The following is a 26,924-nucleotide window of genomic DNA, read 5'->3' as shown; positions in this document are numbered from 1 at the left end:
AAACGTTATCAGATTGTTTTTGCTTTGCTTGCTTCTAAACTACTCTATAGAAAAAAAGTGCTCTGAGCTTAAATCGTGCCTTCTCAGATATTACCCCTTTAATGAAGTCGGTTAATAAGGTATGCCTTCGTTTGACGTGAAACAGGTAACTTCATCAAGTGTTTCCTTTGCTCCTTAAACTTAGAGAACTAGAAGGATTTACACAGCGCTACCAGTGATCTTTTAAGACCCATTCAAAAGTTTCTACGTAGATTTTGTATATTACTTTTATCGCAAGCATCAGATCATATTTCTACGTTTTTTTTTTCTTAAATTCCCAGTTCTTACGCATCAGTGACCGCCAAACTCTTCATCTTCGAACTTTTTCTTAACCAGGGCGTTCTTTGTTATATTTTATTTGGATTTTTTGCATTAGCAAAATATTTTAAATCGATTTATATGTGTTTATCTATCGCAAATTCCCAACATAAAAAAAAATTAATGTATATCCCTCAAAATTAATTCACAAGCATAATATATGAAATATTACCATTCATCGTAATTATAAATATTTTAACTAATTACTTCAAGAGAACTATAGATTGAACAAAATAAAAATAACCACAAAAGCAGTACCACTTAAGAAATCTTATCATCTTTCATCTTTTATAATCTAAAAAAATCCATATTTATTCATACATTTTTCTATTATAGCGACGATTCTAAGAAAAGCAGAGAGCATATCACGCAATGCGTCGTATTTTATATCGGTGACGCAGACAAATATTAAATTAAAACAAAAAAAATGTTTTCACGATAAACCCCGTTAAACTTGATGCAAAAAAATACGAAACTGGACAAAAAAAGCCGTATATATGACACAATGAAAAGGTTTGTTTACCATTTCGTTGGAGTAGGAATAAACGCGACCAAAAAAAAAAAAGATCGTCGCCGCAAAGTTGTTGCGTGTAGATTTTATCGAAATGTATTTTTTCGGCTAATTAAATTTAGTTATCTTAGTTGAACGACTCCATTTAATCAGTAATGATAGTGCGTCCTTGTAAATAGATGAAAGAACATACGTCTAGAAAATGTATTTATAAACAATATGCCTCCTAACTTTATGTCTTAGAACTGTCTAAATATATATAAAATATTTTAGCAAAAAAAATTAACCGACTTCAAAAAATAAATAAGGAACTCAAAAATTAATAAATAATTAAATTTTTATTAAACGTATTTTATATACTAGTATATACGGACAGTTTAGCTACCTAAAGCTATTCATCTATTTACAATATTATTTTAACTATTACCAAGTGATCACTTTGAAGTCGATACTGACCAACAAATTAGATTTGTTTTGTTTGTAATTTAATTTAGCCTATATATATCACTCACTGGATCATAATATTTATTTTTTCATTATTAGGTCATAAATAATACTCGTATCAACAATAGTAAAATCTCTTTTTATATATTCAGTTAGTCAGGTTCTGATAAATAGTAAGAATCTAATTATTGATATTAGTGTCTTAGTACTGATATTGCCCAAACACCGGAGATATTAGAGATATTTGCTTTTAAGTCTTCCAATATTCTTGAATAAACTTGAACTCAAACTGTTCTTAAACCACACGTCGTTAAATTTGGAAATAAATCAGCCATGAGAGTAGAAAACATTTTATAGATGTCTAGAGGAGCGCTACTGAATTGAACCGAACCGAACTAATATACAAGTTTATTAACACTTAACTTATTTATAACAACCCCAAATCCTTCGTTATTCTTTATTCGCTATAATTGCACGAAAAAGTTACAAATTTGACATATTCATTTAGAAGGAAATATATTAAAAATAACTAGAACATGTATTTTATTATATGCTTCCTGATCAATTTTTCACTTTAAAAGATATTTATTGAGAAAAATAGCTAAACATAAATATTTTCGCATTTCTTTCATCTTTCCATAATTACGTGTGCCAGCCAAGCCAAGCATCGAGATGAACAAGTGACTGTTAGAAGGCGCTATGCCTGTTAAGGCTAGGCTAAGCCCAACAGAGCGTCCTATTCGAAATGTTATTCGTTATTGCTAATCTTTTTTTTACAACAATACGACGTTCAGTGTGTTCAATTGACATCGGCAGACATTAAAAATAACTATTTCATTCGGTTTACCTCTCAAGCAGCTCGCAATACCCTATACCTTGCTAAGCAAAACAGTCTGCAGAGCAAGAACTTATGGCCATCAATATTTAGCTTCGATATCGATGTAGATGACACTCATGGATTAACACATAATTTCTTACATTTGGGATTATCGTAGTGAGTTTGCTTTTTATCTCCAGTCGCATGCCAACTCTTCTTTTTGCTAGGCAAGAAATTAAATTGCGATAGAGATATCCTAGAGGCACGTAAACTCTTGAAAACTATATAATTCTTCAACTACTAAACTGTGTGAAAATTAATTAAGAATTTCAGCCAATAAGTCTTCCTTTTCATTATATTCGAGCTTCTTTGGTCCTCCAGATAAAGATACCATTGACATTAAAGTTATCACTTATAATTCGTTGAAACCAAAACTGACAATCGACATATGTACTCACTACAAGTTAGAGTAATGACTGTCGTTATTTATTGCAACAAGTCAATTGAAAAGTCCCCGGCCTGACACATAGATGGCACTACTAGGATTAAATCCATACGTTTTTAGTTAGCGCTAACCTTCAAAAGATGTGTGTATAAATTTGATAGCTGTCGGATCATTAGTTTGTGAATTATAGCATTTTGAGTGAAGCAACTTTTGTTATTGTGAAAAAATGGATAAAAAGGAATTTCGCGTGTTGATAAAATATTGCTTTTGAAGGGAATAATACAGCTGAACCAAAAACTTGGCTTCATGCCAAGTTTCCGGATACCGCCCCAGGAAAATCAGCCATCAAGGATTGGTACTACTACTACTTATCAAGAAATTAAATTTTAAAATACTTTAAAAAGAAATATAGAAATTATTTGATTAGTCGATTCATCAAAACGAAACCTTAAGATAGTTTTGGTCCACAACTGCGGTCTTTATGCTTCTATTCTTGTAGATCATTCCCCGTACACCTCAAAGAAACCCTCAAGAACTTTTAATTAGTTCTTCGCAAAATAAATATGAAGACCATGGTTGGCAGGCGCGTAGCGACTTTAATATTTTGTTCATGTTACTCAGACAACAAGAAAGGTTTTACAAAATTCCCTTGAGAAAGTGTGTCTATGGGATAGCAAAGACCGAACAAATCATTGAACCAAAAAGAGTTGGTCGCCAAGGAACTTTAAAGGTCCTCCAAGACAAAGATGGCTTTAAATGGATAGTTTAAAAAAGGATGGGTTGCCTTTAAAGAGGAAGGCCTTAACTACAAACAAATAGTCAAAATTGTGTTAAAAGAATATCAAGCTTTAGGTTGCCTGATTAGACTAAAAATAAATTTTCCTCATCCCAACTTAGACTACTTTCCGGACAATTTATTATTATTTTTTTTTTCAGCGAATCTACCATTTCTTTGCCTAAATAAAAGAAAAAAGGTTTAATGAAAGGTTTTAATTCCAACCGTATCATTATATAACGATCTCGCGCAAAGTTAAATAGAAAAGTGTTTGCGAACGTGTAACTAGACCGACTATACAAAACGATAATAAATAAATAATGTATTTATAATTGCTCGCATGTTACTCACTCTAATTTTATAATGTCCAAAACATACACATCAATTACCGAGTTACACAGCGTTAATTAATCGAAACGAAGTGAATAATAGCGTTAAAACATCGTACAAAAAACTAAAGTCCGGAAGATGGATAAGTTGTAAGTCATTGTAATGCACAAAGTTTTGTTCACCCTTAGATCGATTATCCAAATCGGGTCTAGTGTGAGTTGGCCAACTCCGAAAGCCTTGATTCAGTAACAGTTGACGACAATTCGTTGACTGTTGATTTCGGAATATCAATACTTGGCTTTATGTTGTACCCTTCATATAAATAGTGCTTGAACACATTTCTTAATTGTCGTATGTTGTCATTCTTAGATTTCAATTTCTTAATTATTTAGAATTATATCGATGATTCATGAGTCATTTTAGAATGAACACCATTTCAATACAATTCCTTCTAATTTAATTTCTCTAAATTAATGATTCAATTTTAACATATCATTAAAAGTTCGTCAAATATTCAAAACACAATCTCATTCACAATCGATAGTGACTATATTTTTGGCTCTTTGCCCATCGAAAACGTAGCTTCACCATTTCCTAGGTAGATCTAGGAAAGTAGTGTTTTAAAACTTAAAAAGCATCTTTTTTAACTGATGTAGTAGCTTTTGCTTTTGATTTTGTTGAGTATCTATTTCAATATGATCTCTGTAGCGACCTTGAGGCATGTCAAATTTCACATAGTCGAATAACGGTCTACAAAATACCCAGAAATATAATCCCAGATGATGAATACGGGCGGGGTGCCAGCAGCGCCAACTAGAACCCGATAGCGAATAGCTGGCAACCCCGAGACGTTCATCTGGGATGTTATTGAAGGGTACTTTTTATCATTCAGTAACCGACCATCGTTTGGTTTAGACGTGCCACCATCGACTGCCCAAGCCTCGTCTCCAGGTAACACCGCTGACATCCGTTTTATCTATTTTGTATTTTGCACATATTTATATTACTTCAATAAATAACGGTCACATAACGTAAACACCACTGTTTCATTTCATTTTACCTCCATTCACCGAGCCATATCAATTTACCCCAAACTCTCTTTTTATCCCTATTATGGCTCCTTTATTATTTTCTGAATTCCAAAAATAACCTAAGATGTCATATATAGATAATATTATATAAATTATATGCCGCAATTGTTTACATAATTTGCAAATGGCAATTTTGTATGAGCTTACAAGTGATTTAATGAGTAAAAATCGGAGACATTTCTAGGTGATTCGTATCGCATACTTTATAAATAATTTAAATAATTACACTTTCAATCTGAGTACCTTTATTCAACTATACAACAGTAGGCAAATTCTTAAATGAATTGAAAACAATAAGCAAGAAAACTCTAAAATCTTAATCAATAAGGAAGGAATTTTTGCCTATTACCATTGATAATAAAAAATGGATCTATTACAACCGTGATGTCGACCGTGGAGAAATATATTAATATTTCGATATATCTTAAATTTTTTATATATTCTTAGAAAACATCGATATACATTGCAGAAAACAAATATCGATATTTTTTATGACTTTCAAAAAAATATGATATTTTACAAGATATACATCGATATTTATAAGAAGATATATAACATAAATATTGATATATTACCCCAAAAAAATATGGATATACCTTAAACGTTTTAAACAATAGCGATATTTTAATAAAAATTTAAAATTAAGTATCAAAATGCACTAAACTTTGTTTTTGGCATTTAATAAATATCTTTCCAAAATATCAATATTTTTTTAGCATCCCTAGCTCAGAGCCCACATTAAGCAGTAACTCCAGTCCAGCTAAACCCTCGTTATAATAATAACACTTTAAAATATAAATACAAAAAAGAAAGTAATAATAATCGATTTTATTTTACCACAAATTGATATAAAGAAACTGAAACATATGACAAAATATAGTTTGTCAGACACTTATATAGTCGCATAAATATTAACGGCATTATTGTTTCAATTAATTACGATAAAATCAACCCGAGACGACTAAATGATGGATAGATGTAGTAAATAACAGATATAAATTACTATTGTGCCATTTTTGTTTCTATTGTGGCGCTATATATCTAACATGTGGAACGATAAAAAGAAGCGATTATTTGCAACTTTGTATAATTGATATGTGAGTATAAATGCGATCACCGCAAGGCTAAAACAGTCGTAAATTTATTTCAATAAAAACAGTATTTAATTTCTTCTCAAACAAAGAAGTTGTAATATTTTATGTCCTCATTTTTCTAGACCTTATCAAGAAGCAAATGTAATTGTAGTTATTGTAATAGAATTTTATTACGACTAATTTTTATTGATTATACGCAACCACTTGATTATCGTTTAGTTTCAAGTTTCATAGTAATCAATAATATAAATATAAATTGATTAATAAATAGATTTGTTGATAATTTATTTTGTTATCTTTCCACTTATATACTTTGTTATTTCTTTTCCTTTGTTGAGATTTATATAATTTTTATTAATGATGAAAAAAATATCGAAAATATATATTCTCCATTATTGTTGACAATACTTGTAATACTTGAATTACAGTGGATGTAGGCGTATGCATTAAAATATTCTAAAAAAGCTCTCCCAATTTTTCGAGCCTCAAAAAACCTACTTAACTTTAGTATTATAAAATTCAATTTTTCTTCCGATTTTCTCTAGTTATTCACAGTTAATTTGATCATCTACTGTGGATCACTAAGAACTGACCAACTTGAAATAGTTCATGATGAACGGTTCCACCAGATATTAGCATTTTTGTGGGCTGTCAATTCTAACTATTTTATATCTGATGTTTTCGATTGTTGTATACAATAAATATTATATCTTTATTATGAAATATATAGAAGATAGGAAAATCGAGTTTCATAGTTGAACGCAATAATTATTTTAAGTATATTACCAAAATAAATTAATAAATCACTGTAAAATATTAAAAATATGTAAAAGCCTTTATCTGCAAATATAAAACCAGACCAAATCCGTTGTTTTGAACTTAATAGTCTATGGCTCGAGTTTCCCACTATATAAAAAAAAATCACAAAAAATATCAAATTAACCAAGTAGTTTTCTTATATTGTGCAAAAAATAATTGTACGTGAATTACCTCCAAGGTAAAATAATAAATTCGGGTTATTGTTGTAACTTTTTTTACCGAACCAAGAAAACTATATTTGCCATCAGATCAACCACTTGTTTTCAACAAACTCCACCATTTATCTCTTATTGATTTCTCACGTGAATTCATTCGTATATACGCAATGAAAATACATCTCAATCAGAGAATTCATAAATTCTATATCACTATATCAAAGATCACTTGGACAAGTGTGAACACAAACAATTCAGAGTTCAGAGAGACATAATAAAGTCCAAAAAGTTGTAAGTATAGAAGCATTATTTTGCTATTCTAAAATGTATATTTCTACTTATATTAGGTACTTGAATGTATTTTTATCCGCGACATCTTTTCATAAATGTAAGCAACTGTTAAACAACCTAAACTAAGTGTTAAATTCGCCGGTTTTTATATTTCGCTACATAAAATAAGAATCAGTTGGTATGATAACATTTTTCGATTTTGGAGAACCATTTCAACATCGTAGTTTTGCTTGCTAAACATAAAAGTTTTCTGTGGCGTATCTGACCGACAATGATAAAATATTGCTGTGCATAGTAGAATCAGCAATGTGAATTGTATTTCGAGCTGCTGAAACTGAATGAAACTGCTACTGCGGATATATATCGACCTCAGCTGAACAAGCTATTTTTACAAATAATACTGGCAATAGTGAATAATGAACACAAAGTTATCCATATCCACAATTATCCTTACATAATTACGTTCGGCCACATTACAGTTCGAATGAGAAATTCTCCGAGACTCTCGAGATTTTATCATCTCACTAGGATTAGCTACCAGGAATCTCCAGCATTATCACAGCAAAATCCATTTATGGTTGAAAACGTGACGTATTAAGACGGTGAACGCAGTAGACGCCCAAAAAAAGTTGTTACCGACGAAAAAATTTAATATATTCATTATCAACTGAATGTGTACATCAGATCGTTCACGAATATTTAGGTATGAGAAAGCTCTATCCAAAGTGGGTGCCGTGCGAGCTCACTTTTGACCAAAAAAACGACGAGTTGATGATTCGGAACAGTGTTTGAAGATGATCAAACGTAAAACACCAGAGTTTTTGCGTCGATATGTAACAATGGATGAAACATGGCTCTATCATTTCACTCCGAAGTCCAATCGATAGTCATCCGAGTGGACTGCAGATGATGAACCCGAACCAAAGCGTGGGAAAACGCAACGGTCGGCTGGCAAATACGCTACGTGCCTCGACTTCTTCGGATTCTATCATCAGATGCTGATTTTGTTCCAATGAAACAACCTAGGAAATACACTCTTTAATAAAAAATATATTATATACATTATACACTCGAATAAAAAAAATTTTGAAAATCGGTCCATAATTGACGGAGAAATCGGTGAATCTCCTTTTTTAAAGTCGTTTAAATATACAATTCCGTTTCTGATTGCAAACATCTTATTTCCAATTTAATTCTTCATAAAACATGAAACCTTTATCAAACACTCGGTACATTAAATCTGGTTTTTGTTTACAACCTCAAAATGTTTGGCAATTTATTTCAACGTACCCTCTCCAAAGCATTCTGATATCAATCAGCCATTTCCTTTATAAGCTATATATACGTACTACAATCTATTTACATAATACTCATATAAGTACGTGGGGTATTCAAAAAAAGAGGGAGTATATTTTAGAAACGACTGCAGTAAAGGTGGGGGAAATTTTAGCGCTAACGCACGCGATGTGTTGGCTTTTCATGTCAACAAATTAATTAGATCAAAAGACCATTCGCTATATTAATTCAGGATCGACTTTGACCGGAAAATAGGTCAAGTTCTGGTATAACAGATTGTTTACGATTATTTGAAATTTCATTAAAATACTGTCGCAAGTTAAGCTGTAATATCAAGCTAGTTTTTGATAGATAGTCCTCATTATTTATTCTAATAATATATAGAACTTCATACCCCGACAAAAGGCTCTAATTTCCTAACATTTATTTTTGTTTTTCGTGTTTCGCCATTCAACAGGCCATGTCTTATATCAAGTATGGAACTGTAAAAGGAATAAAATGCAAAAAAGATGTTTGCCTTTGCCATACCTATTTGAATACAATCACTTTTGTTTTAATTAATTACGTCTTACATTAGATATGCTTAGTACAATCTTAATTTATAACTTAATTTATTACTACTGTTCTGTTGTAACAGGTCAATTGAAAAGTCCCCGGACTGGCACATAGATGGCGCTAATAGAATTAAAGCCATGTTTTTAGTTAACCCTCAAAAGATGCGTGTATAAATTTGACAGCTGTCGGATAATTATTTTATAAATTATAACATTTTGAGTGAAGCAGTTTTTGTTATTGTAAAAAAAAACGGATAAAAAGGAATTTCACGTGTTGATAAAATATTGGTTTTTGATGGGAAAAAATATCGTTGAAGTAAAATATTGCTTCACAGTGAAATGAGCACTGAAGACGGTGAACGCAGTGGACGTCCAAAAGAGGTAGTTACCGACGGAAACATTAAAAAACCACAAAATGATTTTGAATGACCTTAAATTGAAATTGAATGAAATAGCAGATACTCTAAAGATATCAACTGAACGAGTACATCATATCATTCACGAATATTTGGATATGAGAAAGCTCTGTGCAAAGTGGGTACCGTGCGAGCTCACTTTTGACCAAAAACAACGACAAGTTGATGATTCGGAGCAGTGTTTGAAGATAATCAAGCGTAATAAACCCGAGTTTTTGCATCTATATGTGACAATGAATGAAACATGGCTCCACTACTTCACGCCGAAGTCCAATCGACAGTCACCCGAGTGGACTGCGCACGATGAACCAGCTCCAAAGTGTGGGAAAACGCAACAGTCGGCTGGCAAGGTTTTGGCGTCTGTATTTTGGGATGCGCATGGAATAATTTTCATTGACTGCCTTCAAAGACGAAGGACCATCAACAGCGACTATTACATAGCGTTATTGAAAAACGGCCGCAATTAAAGATATAGAAAATGCTGCTTCGCCAAGACTATGCACCGTGTCACATATCAGTGAAAACGATGGCAAAAATCCATGAATTGGCTTCCAATTGGTTCCCCATCTACCGTATTCTCCAGGTCTGGCCCCCAGCGATTATTTCCTGTTCTCAGATCTCAAGAGAATGCTCACTGGGAAAAAATTTTCGTCGAATGAGGAGGTGATCACCGAAACTGAGACCTATATTGCAGCAAAGGACAAATCGTACTACAAAAATGGTGTCGAAAAGTTGGAGGGTCGCTATAATCAGTGTATCACCCTTGAAGGGAATTACGTTGAATAAAAAAACTAATTTTGTCAAAAAAATGTGTTTTACTATGGTAGACCGGGGATTCAATTCAATTCTTCTTCGATATATAACTTCAATTGAACTGCTATATTCTATGTTCTATTGTCTATGAAGATAAAGATTGGATAGTTTTGGATTCTAGAACAACAAGAACTCTACATGTAATAAAATATTTTAACAAAGAGATTGAACTGAATTAGATTTTTATTAGAATAAAAATACATGTAGTATTACATTAGACAAGAAAAATATAAATAAAGAAACAATGATGGAATCTAAGAAGAACACTTCCAGCCCCAGTGACCGCTACCTGGTCTAGGTGATTTGAGAAATGTTCTAATTAAACTAGAACAACAAAAAGCTGTTTCCCCCGTCGGGAATCGAACACATGAGCTGTGCATGTGAACTCAAAGCTCTACCCACACACCATAGAAGCAGTTTCCTGCAGTATTTCTACGCCTTTTCATATGATTTGGTTAGTACCTAAAAAGCAAACTGAATGGCTTTTACACTGAACTACTTCCAATTTTCCATCACATCAGTTCAGCAATAACACTATACACAAATAGCTGATTATTTTAGATAAAAAAATATGTGAAAACTATGTACATGCCTTTGAAATTTGAGACTTTCCTTCGATTTTCCCGCTTCCCCCATTTGATCCAGACCTGGTTCCAATGGGACCACCTCGGAAGTTCACTCTATCGAATAAAGAAAAAATCAGTCCATAAAATCGGCGAACTATAAGGCATAACTAATGTATTTTTATGATGAAATAATTATCATTATTACCATTATCATTATTAATTATTCCATCCAGTTTAAATTATTACCTTAATATTCAACTGAAAACAACGAGTTATACGTATTTAGAATTGAGAAATGAAATTAATAGAATATGCGGCAATTAATGACATAGCTATATTTTGGTTCCATGTAAATATCCGTTTCATATAAAAGAGGCATAGATTTTAGTTACCTCAACCTCTTACATTATTTAATCAAGCTATAAACCACGAATTTGACCACCTATTAACTCGTAACATCATTTGGGGAATTAATATTAGCTAATTCATGAATATTTTACACTCTTATCTCAGCAATTACGAATATTTATACCGAAATAAAGATTCGAACACATGCAACAATCCAACATTCGCCTACATTACCAAGAGTATCATCTCAACAAAAATGGTAATGAAAACTTGAAGCATGAAATTTTCATCATGATGAAGTGGATTATGATGGTGAAAAAAAACAGGAGTTAACGGCCCATAGTGGAGCTCTTGGGGCCAATAACTTCACGCAAATGATGGAAGAAATTTCTAATATACAAAATTTGTCACCGATTTTTATGATATGACGAGAGATGTGAGATACGAGATGTTATGTTTACCTTATTTACTTTAAATTTTGCCGAAAAGGCATAGAAATCGAGTACTTAAATACATAACAATTAACGTTGAGAACTATCGACTAAAAACAGTCGAAACAGTCGATAGTCGCAAAACAGTCGAAACAGTCGATAGTCAAAAAAATAGCGGTTCGACTGTTTTTTTCCATTCGTGATGTCAGACGAAGATGTACGATTTCTTGTCTGTATAAAATGTGAGATAGGAAGGGACAGAGATAAATGCTTGGAGTAGTTAATTTTAATTGTCTTTATATTCTCTAATGGTAGTATAAGCGAGACAAAGATGTATATATATTCATTCACGTGATAACTTTAAAAAAGAAAAGAAAAAAATGTACTAATTTCTATTATCATGTAATAAATAATATAATTTTAAAGGAAGTAGGATTACTCTTATACTGAATGTTCTGTGGATGTGTAAAAAGGAATGGAAAAATAACACCACAAATGTTTTATCGTGTTTTAATATGTTAATTACTATTTTTAAATAACATAGCATAATAAATATAAATAGTACAATACAACTTAAATAAAACCTAAAACTAAGGATTTTCAATAACCGTAACTACTAAATAAAATGTAAACGTATACCTAATCATTGAAAAATCTAATCCATGATGAACCTAAACATGATCGTACAATAACTACCAGACCCTTTTTAAATAAAAGTTTTATTTATTTTTGAACACAATATTTTTAAATTACTGTGAATATTATCATGTTAAAATTTTCTCCCGTGAGGCGGTTTTTTCGATCGTTAATTATTTGCCCAGATTTTGAAAAATAGAGGAAAGATTTTGAATATAGAGGAATATTTTACGTGTAAGTGATATATTTCAGGTAGTTTCAATCCATGGGTTTGCTAAAAATCTAATGGATTTTCCCAACGCCCAATAAATGGAATTTCCAAATACTGCTAAATCTGTAAAGTTGCTGCAGTATTTGGAGTAATTACTTCTTTCACTCTAGCTATTTTTTATCAAAATATCTCCAGATGTCAATACATCTTTACTCAGTAGTTTTGTCTTGAATTTCGAATTGCGGAACTATATTTGTATTTTTTGAAATTAGAATGGAAGATACCTCTTTTGTGATAACTTTTTGTATCGCCTACGCATTATTTTCAATACCAAATCCTGCTTTTTTAAATCTAGGATCTAAAAATGTGGATTTCCCGCATATCGTATTCATTTCTAAAATTACCAGTCCTTTATTGATGACATCTAATAGACAATTTTGTAATTTTTTCCCCATTCGCTTGTTAAAATCCTGGATTTAATGGAATGTTGCAGTCCTCTTATTAACCATATAATTAAAAACATCGTTGGGATATCTTTCACCAGATAACTCGGTGGTCATTATTTCAATAGTTTTAAAAGTTGAACACATTCTGTTAAGACAGTCCATTCGTTAACAAATAAAAACTGTGGTGCTCTTCTTAATAGTCAACAAAATATGAAAGTAGAGTTTTCTTATCAGAAAATGTATTTATTACAAATATTTAATATACTTTATTCACCTCTTTATCGTTAATATTTTTAAAAGAAATTTAACTGCTACTGTAAAAAAAACTCTTCAAATCTTTTGGATCTATGCAATTTCTGAAACCCTTGGAACCTAATTTTAGTTTTCAAGATTTTAAGAAAAAAGTTTCGACAAACAAAAAGCTTTGACAAAAATCGTGGAAGTTTATCAAAAAAGTACCTATTATTACCTATTATACTATTATACCAGTCCAAAGTATTACCTATTATGCCAGTCAAAAGTATCTTACTATTTATCATTTACAATTTAATTGCCCTCGAAAACTAGCGTTCCAAAATGCTGCTATATTAATTTACAATATATAGTTATTCACAAGCAAACTACAAAAAAAACATAAAAGCACATATATTACATATAAATCTATATAAGCATAAATTCGGCGCATTAATATCAAGGTCGCGGCTAGGACGGAAGGCCAGAACGTTAAAAATCAGTCGAATGAACTAGTAGAACCGAAAATAGTAACTAAAAGTATACGACTAAAACAGTCGATAGTAAATAGTAATAAAATCAGTCGGACCGAAAACAGCGACTGAAAACAGTTACTAGTAAAAACAGTCGAACCAAAAATAGCGACTGAAATAGTCGAAAGTAAAATGTAGTTAATTACTGAACAGTCGATAGTCGATTTCAGTCGATTGTTCCCAACACTAATAACAACACAATAAAGTGGAAATATAACATGAATATTCTTGTAGTTTTATATATCGATGGCATGGAAAATAGCAACATAAACGACGCGACATAAAAAGTATCTGTCCTAACGTCATTCCGTGCTATTATTTAATATAACACATCCATAAAATATGATATATTACATGGCGTTTTTTTTTCTGCACTTCCATTTCCTCAAACCATTAAAATGGAAATGGCTCGTTTACGCGACTATTACAAGAACGTGGGGATAAAAGTTTTAATGGCGGTTTTGTTCTGTTGCAGGAATGTCCGGAGGGCGTCGTCCACGAGGATAGTTTTAAGGAAATCTATTCGAAATTCTTTCCGCACGGAAGTAAGTATATGAAAATGTTCTTTTATCAAATTCCCTAATTAGTTCGTGCATAAGTTATGCTATTTATCAAGACGGAAACATACTTTTACTTTAAATAAAAAAATTTATCCAAAAAAGTACCCCATTCGGCAAAAATCATTATTTTTCTCATATTTTTCAACTTCAAAACTGTTTTTCGATTCATACAATTCTAAACATACACATTGGGTACTGAGATTGTTCAAGGGTAGAACAATGTTAAAACCTATTCAGGCATCGTTGCGAAACTACTTCGACAGATACACTCGACAAACTCACATATTGGCCAACAGATTCAAATAAGATCCCAGACCTACTGGATTTCTACATTAGAAACAATTCAAGCAAATGTATGCAAATTGAAGAAAATCTTGAAATAAACTCAGACCGATTGTGCTGATCTTAAGTGAATAAATCATATCAAAACCAAGTGATTGCTGTATAGTTAATATAAAAACCAATTGTATGGGTTTTAGAATAACGTTGGTAGAAAGAATCAACTTGGGAGACCAGATACAAACTGAAGAAGAACTGGATTTTGCGGCGGTCAAGTTGACCAAGCATATTCAGCACTCAACGTGGAAAATACCCCATAAATCAAAAGAAAACTAAACGGTAATAACTACCCGAAGTAAATTCTAGGATTAATTAAAAAAAAAGACTGAGGACGAAATGACATTATTCCAGGGTTTAGCAAGATAAGCAAGCTGAATAACCATTCTGTAGCGACTTTCTAATAATTCTAGTGCTCTGGAGAGCTACCAGAAACTTAAAAGAACCTATCATGGATTAGAGATAATCAGGAGAAGGGTACAAGCTTTGCAGACCACCACAAGAGCATGTGTCAACCCCAATTAGTAGACAACTTTAAATGATTACCCTTCGTTATTGGATGGATTGTCATTGGAAAGGATAAAAATTCCACTCAGTCTAAATGAAATTAAAAATGAAACAAAAAAAATAATATTAGCGCCAAAAAGGCTCCCGATTTTGATCTTATTACCGCAATAATATTAAAGATACGTTCAACAAAATTACTAATTAAGATCGTCAACCTAATAAATGCTTCATTAATTCAGACTACAACATGTACGACAGCTGTGGAAGCTGGTTGAAGTATGATATGATTATGATTCCAAAACCAGGAAAGCCACCTCATAAAACAGCGTCATACCGACGAATATCGCTATTACCGACAATGTCTAAATTATTTGAAAAACTTCTATTGAAAAGGATAAAATCAATGATAGAGGAAAAGCATCTTATTCCAGATGGATCATAACTTTGGTTTCGGAAAACAGCATTCTACGATTAATCAGTTCGACAGAATCACCAATGCCATAGAAAAACTAGAAGAAAATAAAAAATTTGTTCTGAAATATTTTTAGATGTTGCTCAAACTTTCGATAAGGTTTGGCATGAGAGTTTAAAATATAAGATTAAAATGCTTCTCCCTAGCCAATATTCAAAGATTCTAGAGTTATATATAACTGACCTATACTCCTATTCTAATTCGGCGAAAATACAAGCAGAGGTGTCACAAGAAAGTGTATTGGGACCAATCCTTTATTTTCAGTACACACAAAACTTGTCAATATTCAACGAAAATGTTGCTGCTATATTTGCAGATGACACGGCAATACTAGCCATTGGAGATAACAACACTGAATCGATCGAAAAAAAACAATAGCGCTTCAAAATGTATCAGTGCATATTGATCTCACCAACACAAGAATTAACCACAAACATGTATATATAAACTAGTAAGTAGTCCCGTATAGAAATACAGTCGAATATCTTGGCATGACTCTTGATGTTAAACTCAGGTGGAAGCTACATGTTAAGAAAAAAATATGAAAAACTAAAGCTGATGTATAAAAAATGTACTGGGGTTGTATTAGCCAAAGCAATAAAAACATTATACAAACATTCAAAAAAATGGTGTTGCGAGGTAATGTTGATGCTCCATGGTACTCCATGATTCATTACGACAATCTGCATAAGAACCTGAAGGTAGAAACTGTCGATGACATTATCGAGTAAAACCATAACTCTATCACCGTAAAGCTTTTCAGATTTCTGGGGGGAAAATGAACGAAATAGTTTTCACAAAGCTCTTTAAAGCCTACTTTACTTTTACCAAACTATACAGTTGATGTATCGAAACTTTCCAGCCAATCTCTCTAAATTTTTACGGAGTTTCTAAATATGTGTGTGGTCTAATGTGTTTGGTATCTAATCTAATGTGAGTCTAATTTGTAGATGTTTAATTTGTGGCTGATGATTGATGTTGCGGCATAAAATCTGCCATTATACTTCGATACTTTTGAGGCATTTTCAACGATTGACCCGTTAGGTGAAGATTTATCTTTAACATGAACATTCCTGGACCAAAAATGAACAAACCAATGCCGACACTAGCGTTCACTTAAGCACTTATCACTATAAATGCTACACAACTTTAATGAGTCTGTTCTGTATTTTTCCCTTTCGGAACTAAAAAAAATGTGATAACCTTCAAATCTGAATATATTAACTAAGTAAAAGAATAACGGCACCTTAAGATTTAGAATGATCTATGGACCATTATTTTTCAGCCGCGAGATGCTGTGGTTTCATTCAATGATATGCTATTTTAGACATCATTTATTAGTAAAAACAGAAATTTTTTATCGAAAACCTATTATATGAACCCTTGAAATGTAAGTGCTTGTTAACATCGCCTGAAACAGGAATTTTGCTGTAGAGATTGAACTGAATTACCATTAAAATTGTATTTTCAGGTTTAATTTTTAATGTTTTTTTCTTCGACTTATGTTCACCACCTTTTGTGATTTTCAAAGATTGTACCGAAACGAAAAAATAATGCAGATCAAAATAAACAAAAAACTTAAACAATAAATGTAAAGTTGAAGGACACGTTCCTCGTACGACTCAGAGGCCCATCATGACTATGGAATAGAAAGTTCTCACACGCGCCTCATGTTGACCACACTTGGGTTACTCGTTTGTTGGAACCCATTGCAACATGTGATAGCAGAAAAACGAAAGAAAAGTAGAAATCTGGATAATACAAGTAAATTCGTCAATGATTGTATCGCCTGGATCCAACCCATCGCCTACCCGAACCTGTAGGTTAACTTTGGAAGATATTTCCAAAATTAAATTCATTTCTACATTTATATATTACAATTTTGTTACATAAAAGATGTTTCCAATGGTGAAATAGCACTTTCTTTATTTCTTATAATATATTAGGTGCTTACATGTATTTTGATCAAAGATCTATGTATTGATGAATCTAAGCAACTGTTAAAATTAATGGTTTTGACATAAAATGACGGTTTAGTATTGTTAAGTTATTCAGAAAATAGAAACGCTATTAATAACGCTCAAAATTGCAGTTTCGATATTCATTGACCTGGTGGATCAAAACAGTTCGAATAGCGAGTAACAGATGCAATAACATCCTTTCGAATGATAACGCTATCTGTGTATGGTATAGTTCTGCTATACCCAATGTACTCTCCAGACATAAAGCCCTTTGATTGCCATTTGTTCAGACTGGCGCAGCACAGCTTGGCTAGTAAACGATTTCGAAATGCTGAAGAAGTACGAAAATGGATCGGTGACTGGACCGCTGCCAAATCAACATCGTTCTGTACCCACGCGCTATCGCGATGTTGCCTGATAGAAAAACGTCGTAGGAAATAATGAAAATATTTGGATTAATGTATAATATATTGTATGCCCCTATGTGCGTGCCCTTTTGAAGTAAAAAAAAATGATCGAAATACATGCAAGCTTCTAATAATTGCCTTTTTTATAATTATTTATATTGGTGTTATTTATTTCCAGATGCTACTTTATACGCCCATTACGTGTTCAAGGCATTCGATGTGAATTGCAACGGAGCAATTAGTTTTAGGGTAAGCAAAAAAGAAAATGCTTCAAGCGAACATTGATATATGTACCGTGCGCTTTCGCGATAAGTATATAATTAATGATTGTCTGCTATGCAGTTTTATTTAAAACTTTTAACCTATTATGGTTGTTCAATAAGTTCGTGGATTTCAACTATAAGAATCGTTTGCTCCAACTTCAAAACACTTATTCCAATGGTTCTTCCAAATGGAATTCATGGCATTGCCTTTTGGTTCGATGAAAATGATTCTTCCGAATCAAAACCTTTCTTTAGGCAGAACGTGAGAAGAGCCAGAAGAAAGGAGTTAAATATGGCAAATAATAATGCACAGTATTACCTTGTTACATATTCACCAAAGGTTTCTGTCGTTTCAATGTGAATCTCTAGAGTCTTTACCAATTCAAAACTAATATCAATGAACATTATTTAATTGTTTCAATTGTTGTTATAAGAAGAAGGTGCCACGTCACCTTTGAATGAAAATTCAGTTAGGTTTTAACGAAAGATGAGATATTAAAATTTTTATTCTGCTGTTGACGAATAAATGATATTCCACGAACAACCTAGTAAATATTACTGTAATGACCTGAGAACTTTTTTAGAACGACTTTAGCGAATTTAGAAAAATTGCTTTTTATATTTCATATCAAATACTGTAATTTCAAAATTTAATTATGTTTTAACCAAAGGTGTTCAAATTATCTGAAGACTTCTGGCAAACAAATGAATGATCAAATGATTAATCATGCTGGCGGATCAGTACTATGATTAGTAAAAGTATCGATAAATATATGTACCGACAAGTACTAATAATGGATGGTATTGGTAATATCATTGACAACGATAGTCATTGATGGAATAACCATGATGGTTAACAACAATCTTAGTCCATAGTAATTAATAACATGACGGACAATCATAATACAACAGACAATAACGGAAACTGATAACAATGATAAACTATGCTAAGATGAAATATGACATGTGCACAAGGTACGAAGAGAAGGTAACTCAGGACGTGCCAACTTATGACCTAACACTAACAATAATGGACATGCAATGAGATCAAGGAAAGCAAAGGCAAGAGGTTACCATTAAGGTTAGTAGGCCTTGCTAGGATTACAAATCCGAAGGCTGGCGATATGAAGAAACCACTTTCGGTGGCATTTATATATGCTTCAAATGATCCATAGGTAATAACTACACATCAGTTACTTTGGCCACTTTGGCGTCAGTTTCTGGCTTATAAAATTACTATAATATATATTTACAATTGTAACCAAAACTATTATCTTTAATTCACCTTAATTAGGAATTATCGAAAAGATACGAAGAAATCATAAAATAGAGGAGAATAAAATAGATAATAATAAACTGTTACGTAAATAAATAAGTAAAGGACAATGAATGAAGAATTATAAATGGAAATTTAATAAATAATAAATTGGAATTAAAAAGAGAAAACTGGAATAGTCTGTGAACAAACTCGAGCAGCACAAAATGCAGTAAAATCAACTGAATAAAAAAGGTAGTAAAAGATATCACATCTAGCAAATACAGCCCACGAAGAAACATCAACAATGTTGCCATTCATGATAATGATATCTGTTGCTAAGTATTTGCAAGACGACAAATTCCACAATTGAAAAGAAACGAAAGTGAACGGCAATCCTGCCTAGTTTACTTTACATTGTCATTAAAACCTTTTTAAAAACCTAAACGACCCAAAATTAAAATATCTAAAATATCGAATTATTATAGATATTCGTAACGATAGCCTTTGATGTTTTCATTGTCTTTGTCTATCAATAGATGGCATTTATAGTAAAGTTACTGCGCTAGAAAGTTTAAAAACTTGGCTTATCAAACTGCCCTCGCATATTATTAACGTTTGCCATACTAACGTCCAAGAATTCATCAATGGTATGGTATGCCACAGGATGATCTAATAAGATCATGTTCAGCATCGATGTTTTCTTACGTAACAACGGAGTCTGAACGACCTTCAAGAAATTTTTCTTAGAGTGATCATCGCTCACGATTAAATTTGTTATATAAGTGTTACGAATCACTTATAATTCGAGACGGGACGGACGGATAACACCACTTATGGCTTTGGAACAAAACAGAAACTTTATTTACATCTCTGCTCTTGTGTAATGCAATTTTGAAAAGCCTCGATACAAATTACAACGGCCTCTACTAATTCTTCTTCTTCTTTTCTACGCTGGCTCTTGTATCGATATAAATCATATATTTAACAAGTTGTAAAAGTACACTGTAAAAGGTTCCTAGGGGGATTGGGCCTTATGAACTAAATTTATCAATACATTGCTATCTTTAGATTCCAAGTCAAAAGTTATAAAAAATAATCCCACAAAAATATTCAAGTATCAATTTAAAATTTTGCCAAAATAATTTGTTAATATTCTGTATAAAAATGTAAATACAAAATGTTCTGAAAAGGATTATATTCAACAATTCCAAGTTTCAGTTCCATAAGAACATTAGATGGCGTCTGAAAACTATTGCCAAGACCATAAATATAAATAACAAGCCTCGTATTTAGTTCTTCACCTAAATAAATTTAAACTGTGAGCTATATTGTACTTACAAAATATTACTCCAGATTAAATATAGATTGATTGGATATAGGTTTGGACCAAAAGAGAAACTTTATTGACATCTATGGTCTTTTGTATAGTTTAGAATAGCCTCGATACAAATTACAGTGGCCTCCACTAATTCTTCTTCTTCTTTTCTACGCTATCGATATAAATCATATATTTAATAAGTTGTAAAAGTAAACTGTAAAAGGTGCCTAGGGGAATGGGGCTTTATGAACTAAATTTATCAATACATTGTTATCTTTACAGTCCAAGTCAAAAGTTATGAAAAATAATCCCACGAAAATAAGGTTCGTCCATCGATTTAATTCTTTGTCAAAATAAATTTTTAATATTCTGTATAAAAATGTAAATACAAAATGTTCTGAAAAGGATTATATTCAGCAATTCCAAGTTTCAGTTGAATAAAAACGTCAGATGGCGTCTGACAACTATTGCCAAGACCATAAATATAAATAACAAGCCTCGTATTTAGTTCTTCACCTAAATAAATTTAAACTGGGAGCTATATTGTACTTACAAAATATTACTCCAGATTAAATATGGATTGATTGGATATAAGTTTGGACCAAAAGAGAAACTTTATTGACATCTATGGTCTTTTGTACAGTTTAGAATAGCCTCGATACAAATTACAGTGGCCTCCACTAATTCTTCTTCTTCTTTTCTACGCTATCGATATAAATCATATATTTAATAAGTTGTAAAAGTAAACTGTAAAAGGTGCCTAGGGGAATGGGGCTTTATGAATTAAATTTATTAATACATTATTATCTTTACAGTCCAAGTCAAAAGTTATGATAATAATCCCACGAAAATAATCAAGTATCGATTTAATTGTTTGTCAAAATAAGTTTTTAATATTATGTATAAAAATGTAAATACAAAATGTTCTGAAAAGGATTATATTCAGCAATTCCAAGTTTTAGTTGAATAAAAACGTCAGATGGCGGCTGAGAACTATTGCCAAGACCATGAATATAAATAGCAACCCTCGTACTTAGTTCTTCACCTAAATAAATTTAAACTGGGAGCTATATTGTACTTACAAAATATTACTCCAGATTAAATATGGATTGATTGGATATAAGTTTGGACCAAAAGAGAAACTTTATTGACATCTATGGTCTTTTGTACAGTTTAGAATAGCCTCGATACAAATTACAGTGGCCTCCACTAATTCTTCTTCTTCTTTTCTACGCTATCGATATAAATCATATATTTAATAAGTTGTAAAAGTAAACTGTAAAAGGTGCCTAGGGGAATGGGGCTTTATGAACTAAATTTATCAATACATTGTTATCTTTACAGTCCAAGTCAAAAGTTATGAAAAATAATCCCACGAAAATAATCAAGTATCGATTTAATTCTTTGTCAAAATAAATTTTTAATATTCTGTATAAAAATGTAAATACAAAATGTTCTGAAAAGGATTATATTCAGCAATTCCAAGTTTTAGTTGAATAAAAACGTCAGATGGCGGCTGACAACTATTGCCAAGACCATAAATATAAATAACAAGCCTCGTATTTAGTTCTTCACCTAAATAAATTTAAACTGGGAGCTATATTGTACTTACAAAATGTTACCCCAGATTAAATATGGATTGATTAGATATAGCTTTGGAACAAAAGAGAAACTTTATTGACATCTATGGTCTTTTATACAGTTTTGAAAAGCCTCGATACAAATTACAGCGGCCTCTACTAATTCTTATTATTTTCTACGCTGGCTCTAGTATCGATATAAATCAGATATTTAAAATTACACTATAAAAGGTGCCTAGGGGTATGGCGCCCTAAGAACTAAATCTATCAATACATTGTCATCTTTACAGTCCAAGTTAAAAGTTATGAAAAATAATCCCACGAAAATATTCAAGTCAAAAATTAAATTGATAATTTTTTGCCAAAATAATTTTTTAATATTCTGTATAAAAATGTAAATACAATATGTTCTAAAAAGAATTATATTCCAAGTTTCAGTTCCATAAAAACATCAGATGGCGTCTGACAACTATTGCCAAGACCATAAATATAAATAGCAAGCCTCGTATTTAGTTCTTCACCTAAATAAGTTTAAACTGTGAGCTATATTGTACTTACAAAATGTTACTCCAGATTAAATATGGATTGTGTACTGTAACTTTATACATTAGGGATCGTGAAACGAATATCACGTTACAGTTTATTGTGGCTACGGAAGGTTATTTATTCTTGGCCTCTGTTAAATCATTTCAATAGTATTCAATTACACACATAAAACGATTTGAAAGTTTCAATTTTAGATCCCAAACAAATAAATAGATTAGTTTCCGTTAACTTTAAATGAAAACCAAGGCCCTCTATTTTTAAGAAATAAATTATCATCTATGCATATTTTATTTGATAATTATTAATATACTCAAATGTTTTAAAATGTTTGAAGTGTGCTTGAAGTGACCATTTATGATTTGATTTATTGTTTATAAATTTATATTTCTTTTATTTCTTATCTATTATATTAATATCATCTTTTCATTTTGAAATAATTCTGACATTTCGAGTGAAGGTGATTGCCTGCATTTTGATCATTGATATCTGTTTGTAAAAATGTGAAGTACCAATATAAGCAACTTGAGGTCATCGTGTAATTTATTGAATGAAACTATGTTTCCCTTAACACTTTATTAATAACAATAACTATTACACAACTAATTAACTAATGAAAATGTATAAATGTTTGATTATTGAATGAATGAATGTTGATTGAATGTAAGATGTTTGAACGTCGAAAGATCTCTGCTGTCTATTTTTCTGCGTGCCCTTAATCGCTTTTGGTCAATCTTATTCTGTGGCCAGTTCGCGACAAGAAGAAGAGGCCTGACGTCACCACAAATTGTTAAACAATCAAACCTTACTATATTCAATAATTTTGACATTTCTCTACATATGATAACAGTTTTCCATATCGTAATATTGAGTAGGGATGTCGGCCGTTGAGAAAAATATCAATATATCAATATTTAAAAAAATATTGATATATTATTTTATTTATTATTTATTTTCAGAGCAAACTTTTTTGAAGATATGTTTCATGTTCAATACTATCTTAAGTTTTAAGATCGATCTTATCCCGCTTCAGTCCTAATTTTGCTCGAAAAATAAATTGACGAGAGTGGGAAAATCTGAGTTTCAAAGTTCGATAATCTATTTTCAAACTATCGATATTTTTTAAATATTGGCCAATATCGAACATTCTTTTCGCATCCTTATTATTGAGTTATTCGTTATATTTAGACTAAAAGTGTCGGCCGCTGAGAAAAATATCAAAATTTCGATATATCGATACTTTAAAAATTATCGATACATTGGAGAAGAAAATATTTAAAATCTCTTTGCAACTAGGAAAAATAACGATAATTAAGAACAAAAAAGATTGATATATCAGCCTAAAAAGTTATCGATATTCTCTAAATATTTTAAAAAGTAATGATAGTTTTAATAAATATTTAAAATTACGTACCAAAATCGGATGAATGCCAATTTTGAAGGTTTACTAAAATATCTAAAGGTTATATCGGTCAAAAAATATCGATACTTTTTTCGAATATTATATATCGATATTTTTTCGCCATATTTAATACCAGATTCTAACCATGCAATGTTCAAAATTGTATTTTCGGCATTAACTATTTTTGTTGTTTGATTTCAATAAATTCGCTACCGTAACTCATCAAACCCTTTTAGAAATGTAGGATGATGCTGCTCGGTTTTATCCCAATTGAGAATCCCAACTAAAAAGAACCACAAAAACCCAGATCAAATTTTCAACGATCCAAAATGAAGGAATATACTTACCACATGAACCGCGGTTTCATTGTTGTCCAGGTAAAAAAGAAGAGTTTTCTGTGATGACTGTATCCCAAGTGCAAAACCTCATGGGTTAGTCGAGTGCAACTATCCACATCGACACCGAAATTTTGCAAATGAGTCTTTTACAGCAGATGTCTTCCAACGTCAGTTGAACAAAATGTACGACGCATTGTTGCAGAATGATGAGCAATATTGAGTAATATATTAAAAGTCATCATTTTGCATGTCGATGGTCGTCCGCATATTGCAAGCGTTGTGAAGTATACAGTGTTGTAACTCGAATATACAGTTCTGCCGCACCCAGTGTACTTACCAGACTTCTGATTACCACTTATTCAGATCGACGCAACATAGCCTGGCTGGCACATAGTCTCGAAACTTTGAAGAAATGCGAAAATGGATTCAACATTGGGTCACTATCGAAACAACATTAATCTTTCAACACTCTATGGTCATATTGCGAGAAAGATGAAAGAAGAAATTGTATTATTATCAGAAATTATGACGTTAAAACGGAGCAATGTTCCGCATCAACTTTGAATTTTAGTTCATTCTGGCTTTGACATATTTTCAATCTAAATAAAATACTGAAATAAAAATATAATGTTATCATATATAATTTATTTTAATATTATAGTACATTTAATGAATTGCAGTTAATGATACACACACCAACTCACAGTACTTTATAGGTTAGGATTTTATTTTATTTTATTTACACTCAACTCTTTTCCATACACCTCACCTAGAGGCCTAATCCACCTAATTAACAATTGTACAGCCAAGTAACATTTTACGTTTACTTCTTGTTTCCTTTGTTGCAGTGTTTCATTGTCAAATCATTTTAATATCACTATATTTCTCCTTAGATTCCTTAGCTGTTTTTGAAAATTTTCAAAACAAACAATGCACCACAACAGCGTTGTCGGTTTATACCTGTAATTATCATCACTAACGTATTGAAGAATTTTGCAGGTATTTGGCAACCGGATGACTGATTAGACTGATTCGGTTACATGTTTGAACGTATTAGACAGTTCAGTATCTCATTTTAACCAGAATGAAATCAGAAACGATTAATTAAATGAACTCCAATTACAACAATCAATACATTAAACATCTTGATGTCGTGTGTATACTGTTATTTTGAATAGACTATAACAGGTCAATTGAAAGGTCCCCAAACTACCATAGTAAAACACATGTTTTTGGCAAAATTAGTTTTTTTTTATTCGATATAATTCCCTTCAAGGGTGATACACTGATTATAGCAACCCTCTAACTTTTCGATACCATTTTTGTAGTACGATATGTCCTTTGCTTCAAAATAGGCCTCTGCTTCAGCGATCACCTCTTCATTCGAAGAAAATATCTTCCCAGTACGCATTCTTTTGACATCTGAGAACAGAAAATAGTCGCGGGGGGGCAGATCTGGAGAATACATTGGATGAAGAAGATATTCGAAGCCCAATTCATGGATTTTTGCCATCGTTTTCACTGACTTGTGACACGATGCATTGTCTTGGTGAAGCAGAACTTTCTTTTTCTTCAAATACGGCCTATTTCGGGGATTTCGCTGTTGATGGTCCTTCCTTTTTCAAGGTAGTCAATGAAAATTATTCCGTACGCATTCCAAAATAGAGACGCCATAACCTTGCCAACCGACCGTTGCGTTCTTCCACGCTTTGGAACGAGTTCATCGTGTGCAGTCCACTCGGATGACTGTCGATTGGACTTCGGAGTGAAATGATTGGGCCATGTTTCATCCATTGTCACATATCGACGCAAAAACTCGAGTTTATTACGCTTGATCATCTTCCAACACTGCCCCGAATCATCAACTCGTCGTTGTTTTTGGTCAAAAGTTAGTTCGCGCGGGAGCCACTTTGCACAGAGCTTTCTCGTACCTACATATTTGTGAATTATATGATGTACACGTTCAGTTGATATCTTTAAAGTGTCTGCTGTTTCATTGAATTTCAATTTACGGTTATTCAAAATCATTTTGTGGATTTTTTTAATGTTTTCGTCGGTAACAACCTCTTTTGGTCCACTGCGTTCACCGTGTTCGGTGCTCATTTCACCACGTCTAAACCTAACATACCATTCATTGATGGTTGATTTTCCTGAGTCTCCGGACACTGAAACTCGACATCAAGCCAAGTTTTTGCTTCAACTGTATTGTTTCTCTTCAAAAAGCAATATTTTATCAACAGGTGAAATTCCTATTTATCCACCATAACAAAAAGTTGCTTCACTCAAAATGCTATAATTCGCAAACTAATGATCCGACAGCTCTCAAATTTATACACGCATCTTTTGAGGGTTAGGGCTAATTAAAAACA

At 32.0% G+C, this 26,924-nt stretch overlaps 1 protein-coding gene across 1 annotated transcript in view; it reads left to right on the top strand.

Moving 5' to 3' along the window:
• Nucleotides 1-26,924, top strand: part of LOC143206684 (A-type potassium channel modulatory protein KCNIP1) — a 77,371-nt gene that overhangs the window by 49,615 nt on the left and 832 nt on the right. Inside the window, exons 3-4 of the mRNA XM_076419342.1 lie at nt 14,086-14,155; nt 18,032-18,102. Coding sequence (XP_076275457.1) covers nt 14,086-14,155; nt 18,032-18,102 — 141 coding nt within the window. The remainder of the gene's footprint in view (nt 1-14,085; nt 14,156-18,031; nt 18,103-26,924) is intronic.

This window comes from Rhynchophorus ferrugineus, unplaced genomic scaffold (assembly GCF_030347505.1).
Source record: "Rhynchophorus ferrugineus isolate W39M unplaced genomic scaffold, kcgeb_rfMv2 rfM1, whole genome shotgun sequence".
NCBI lineage: Eukaryota > Metazoa > Arthropoda > Insecta > Coleoptera > Curculionidae > Rhynchophorus > Rhynchophorus ferrugineus.
The sequence above is the reverse complement of the archived record's forward strand: the minus strand, read 5'-3'. Positions and strand labels throughout refer to the sequence as shown.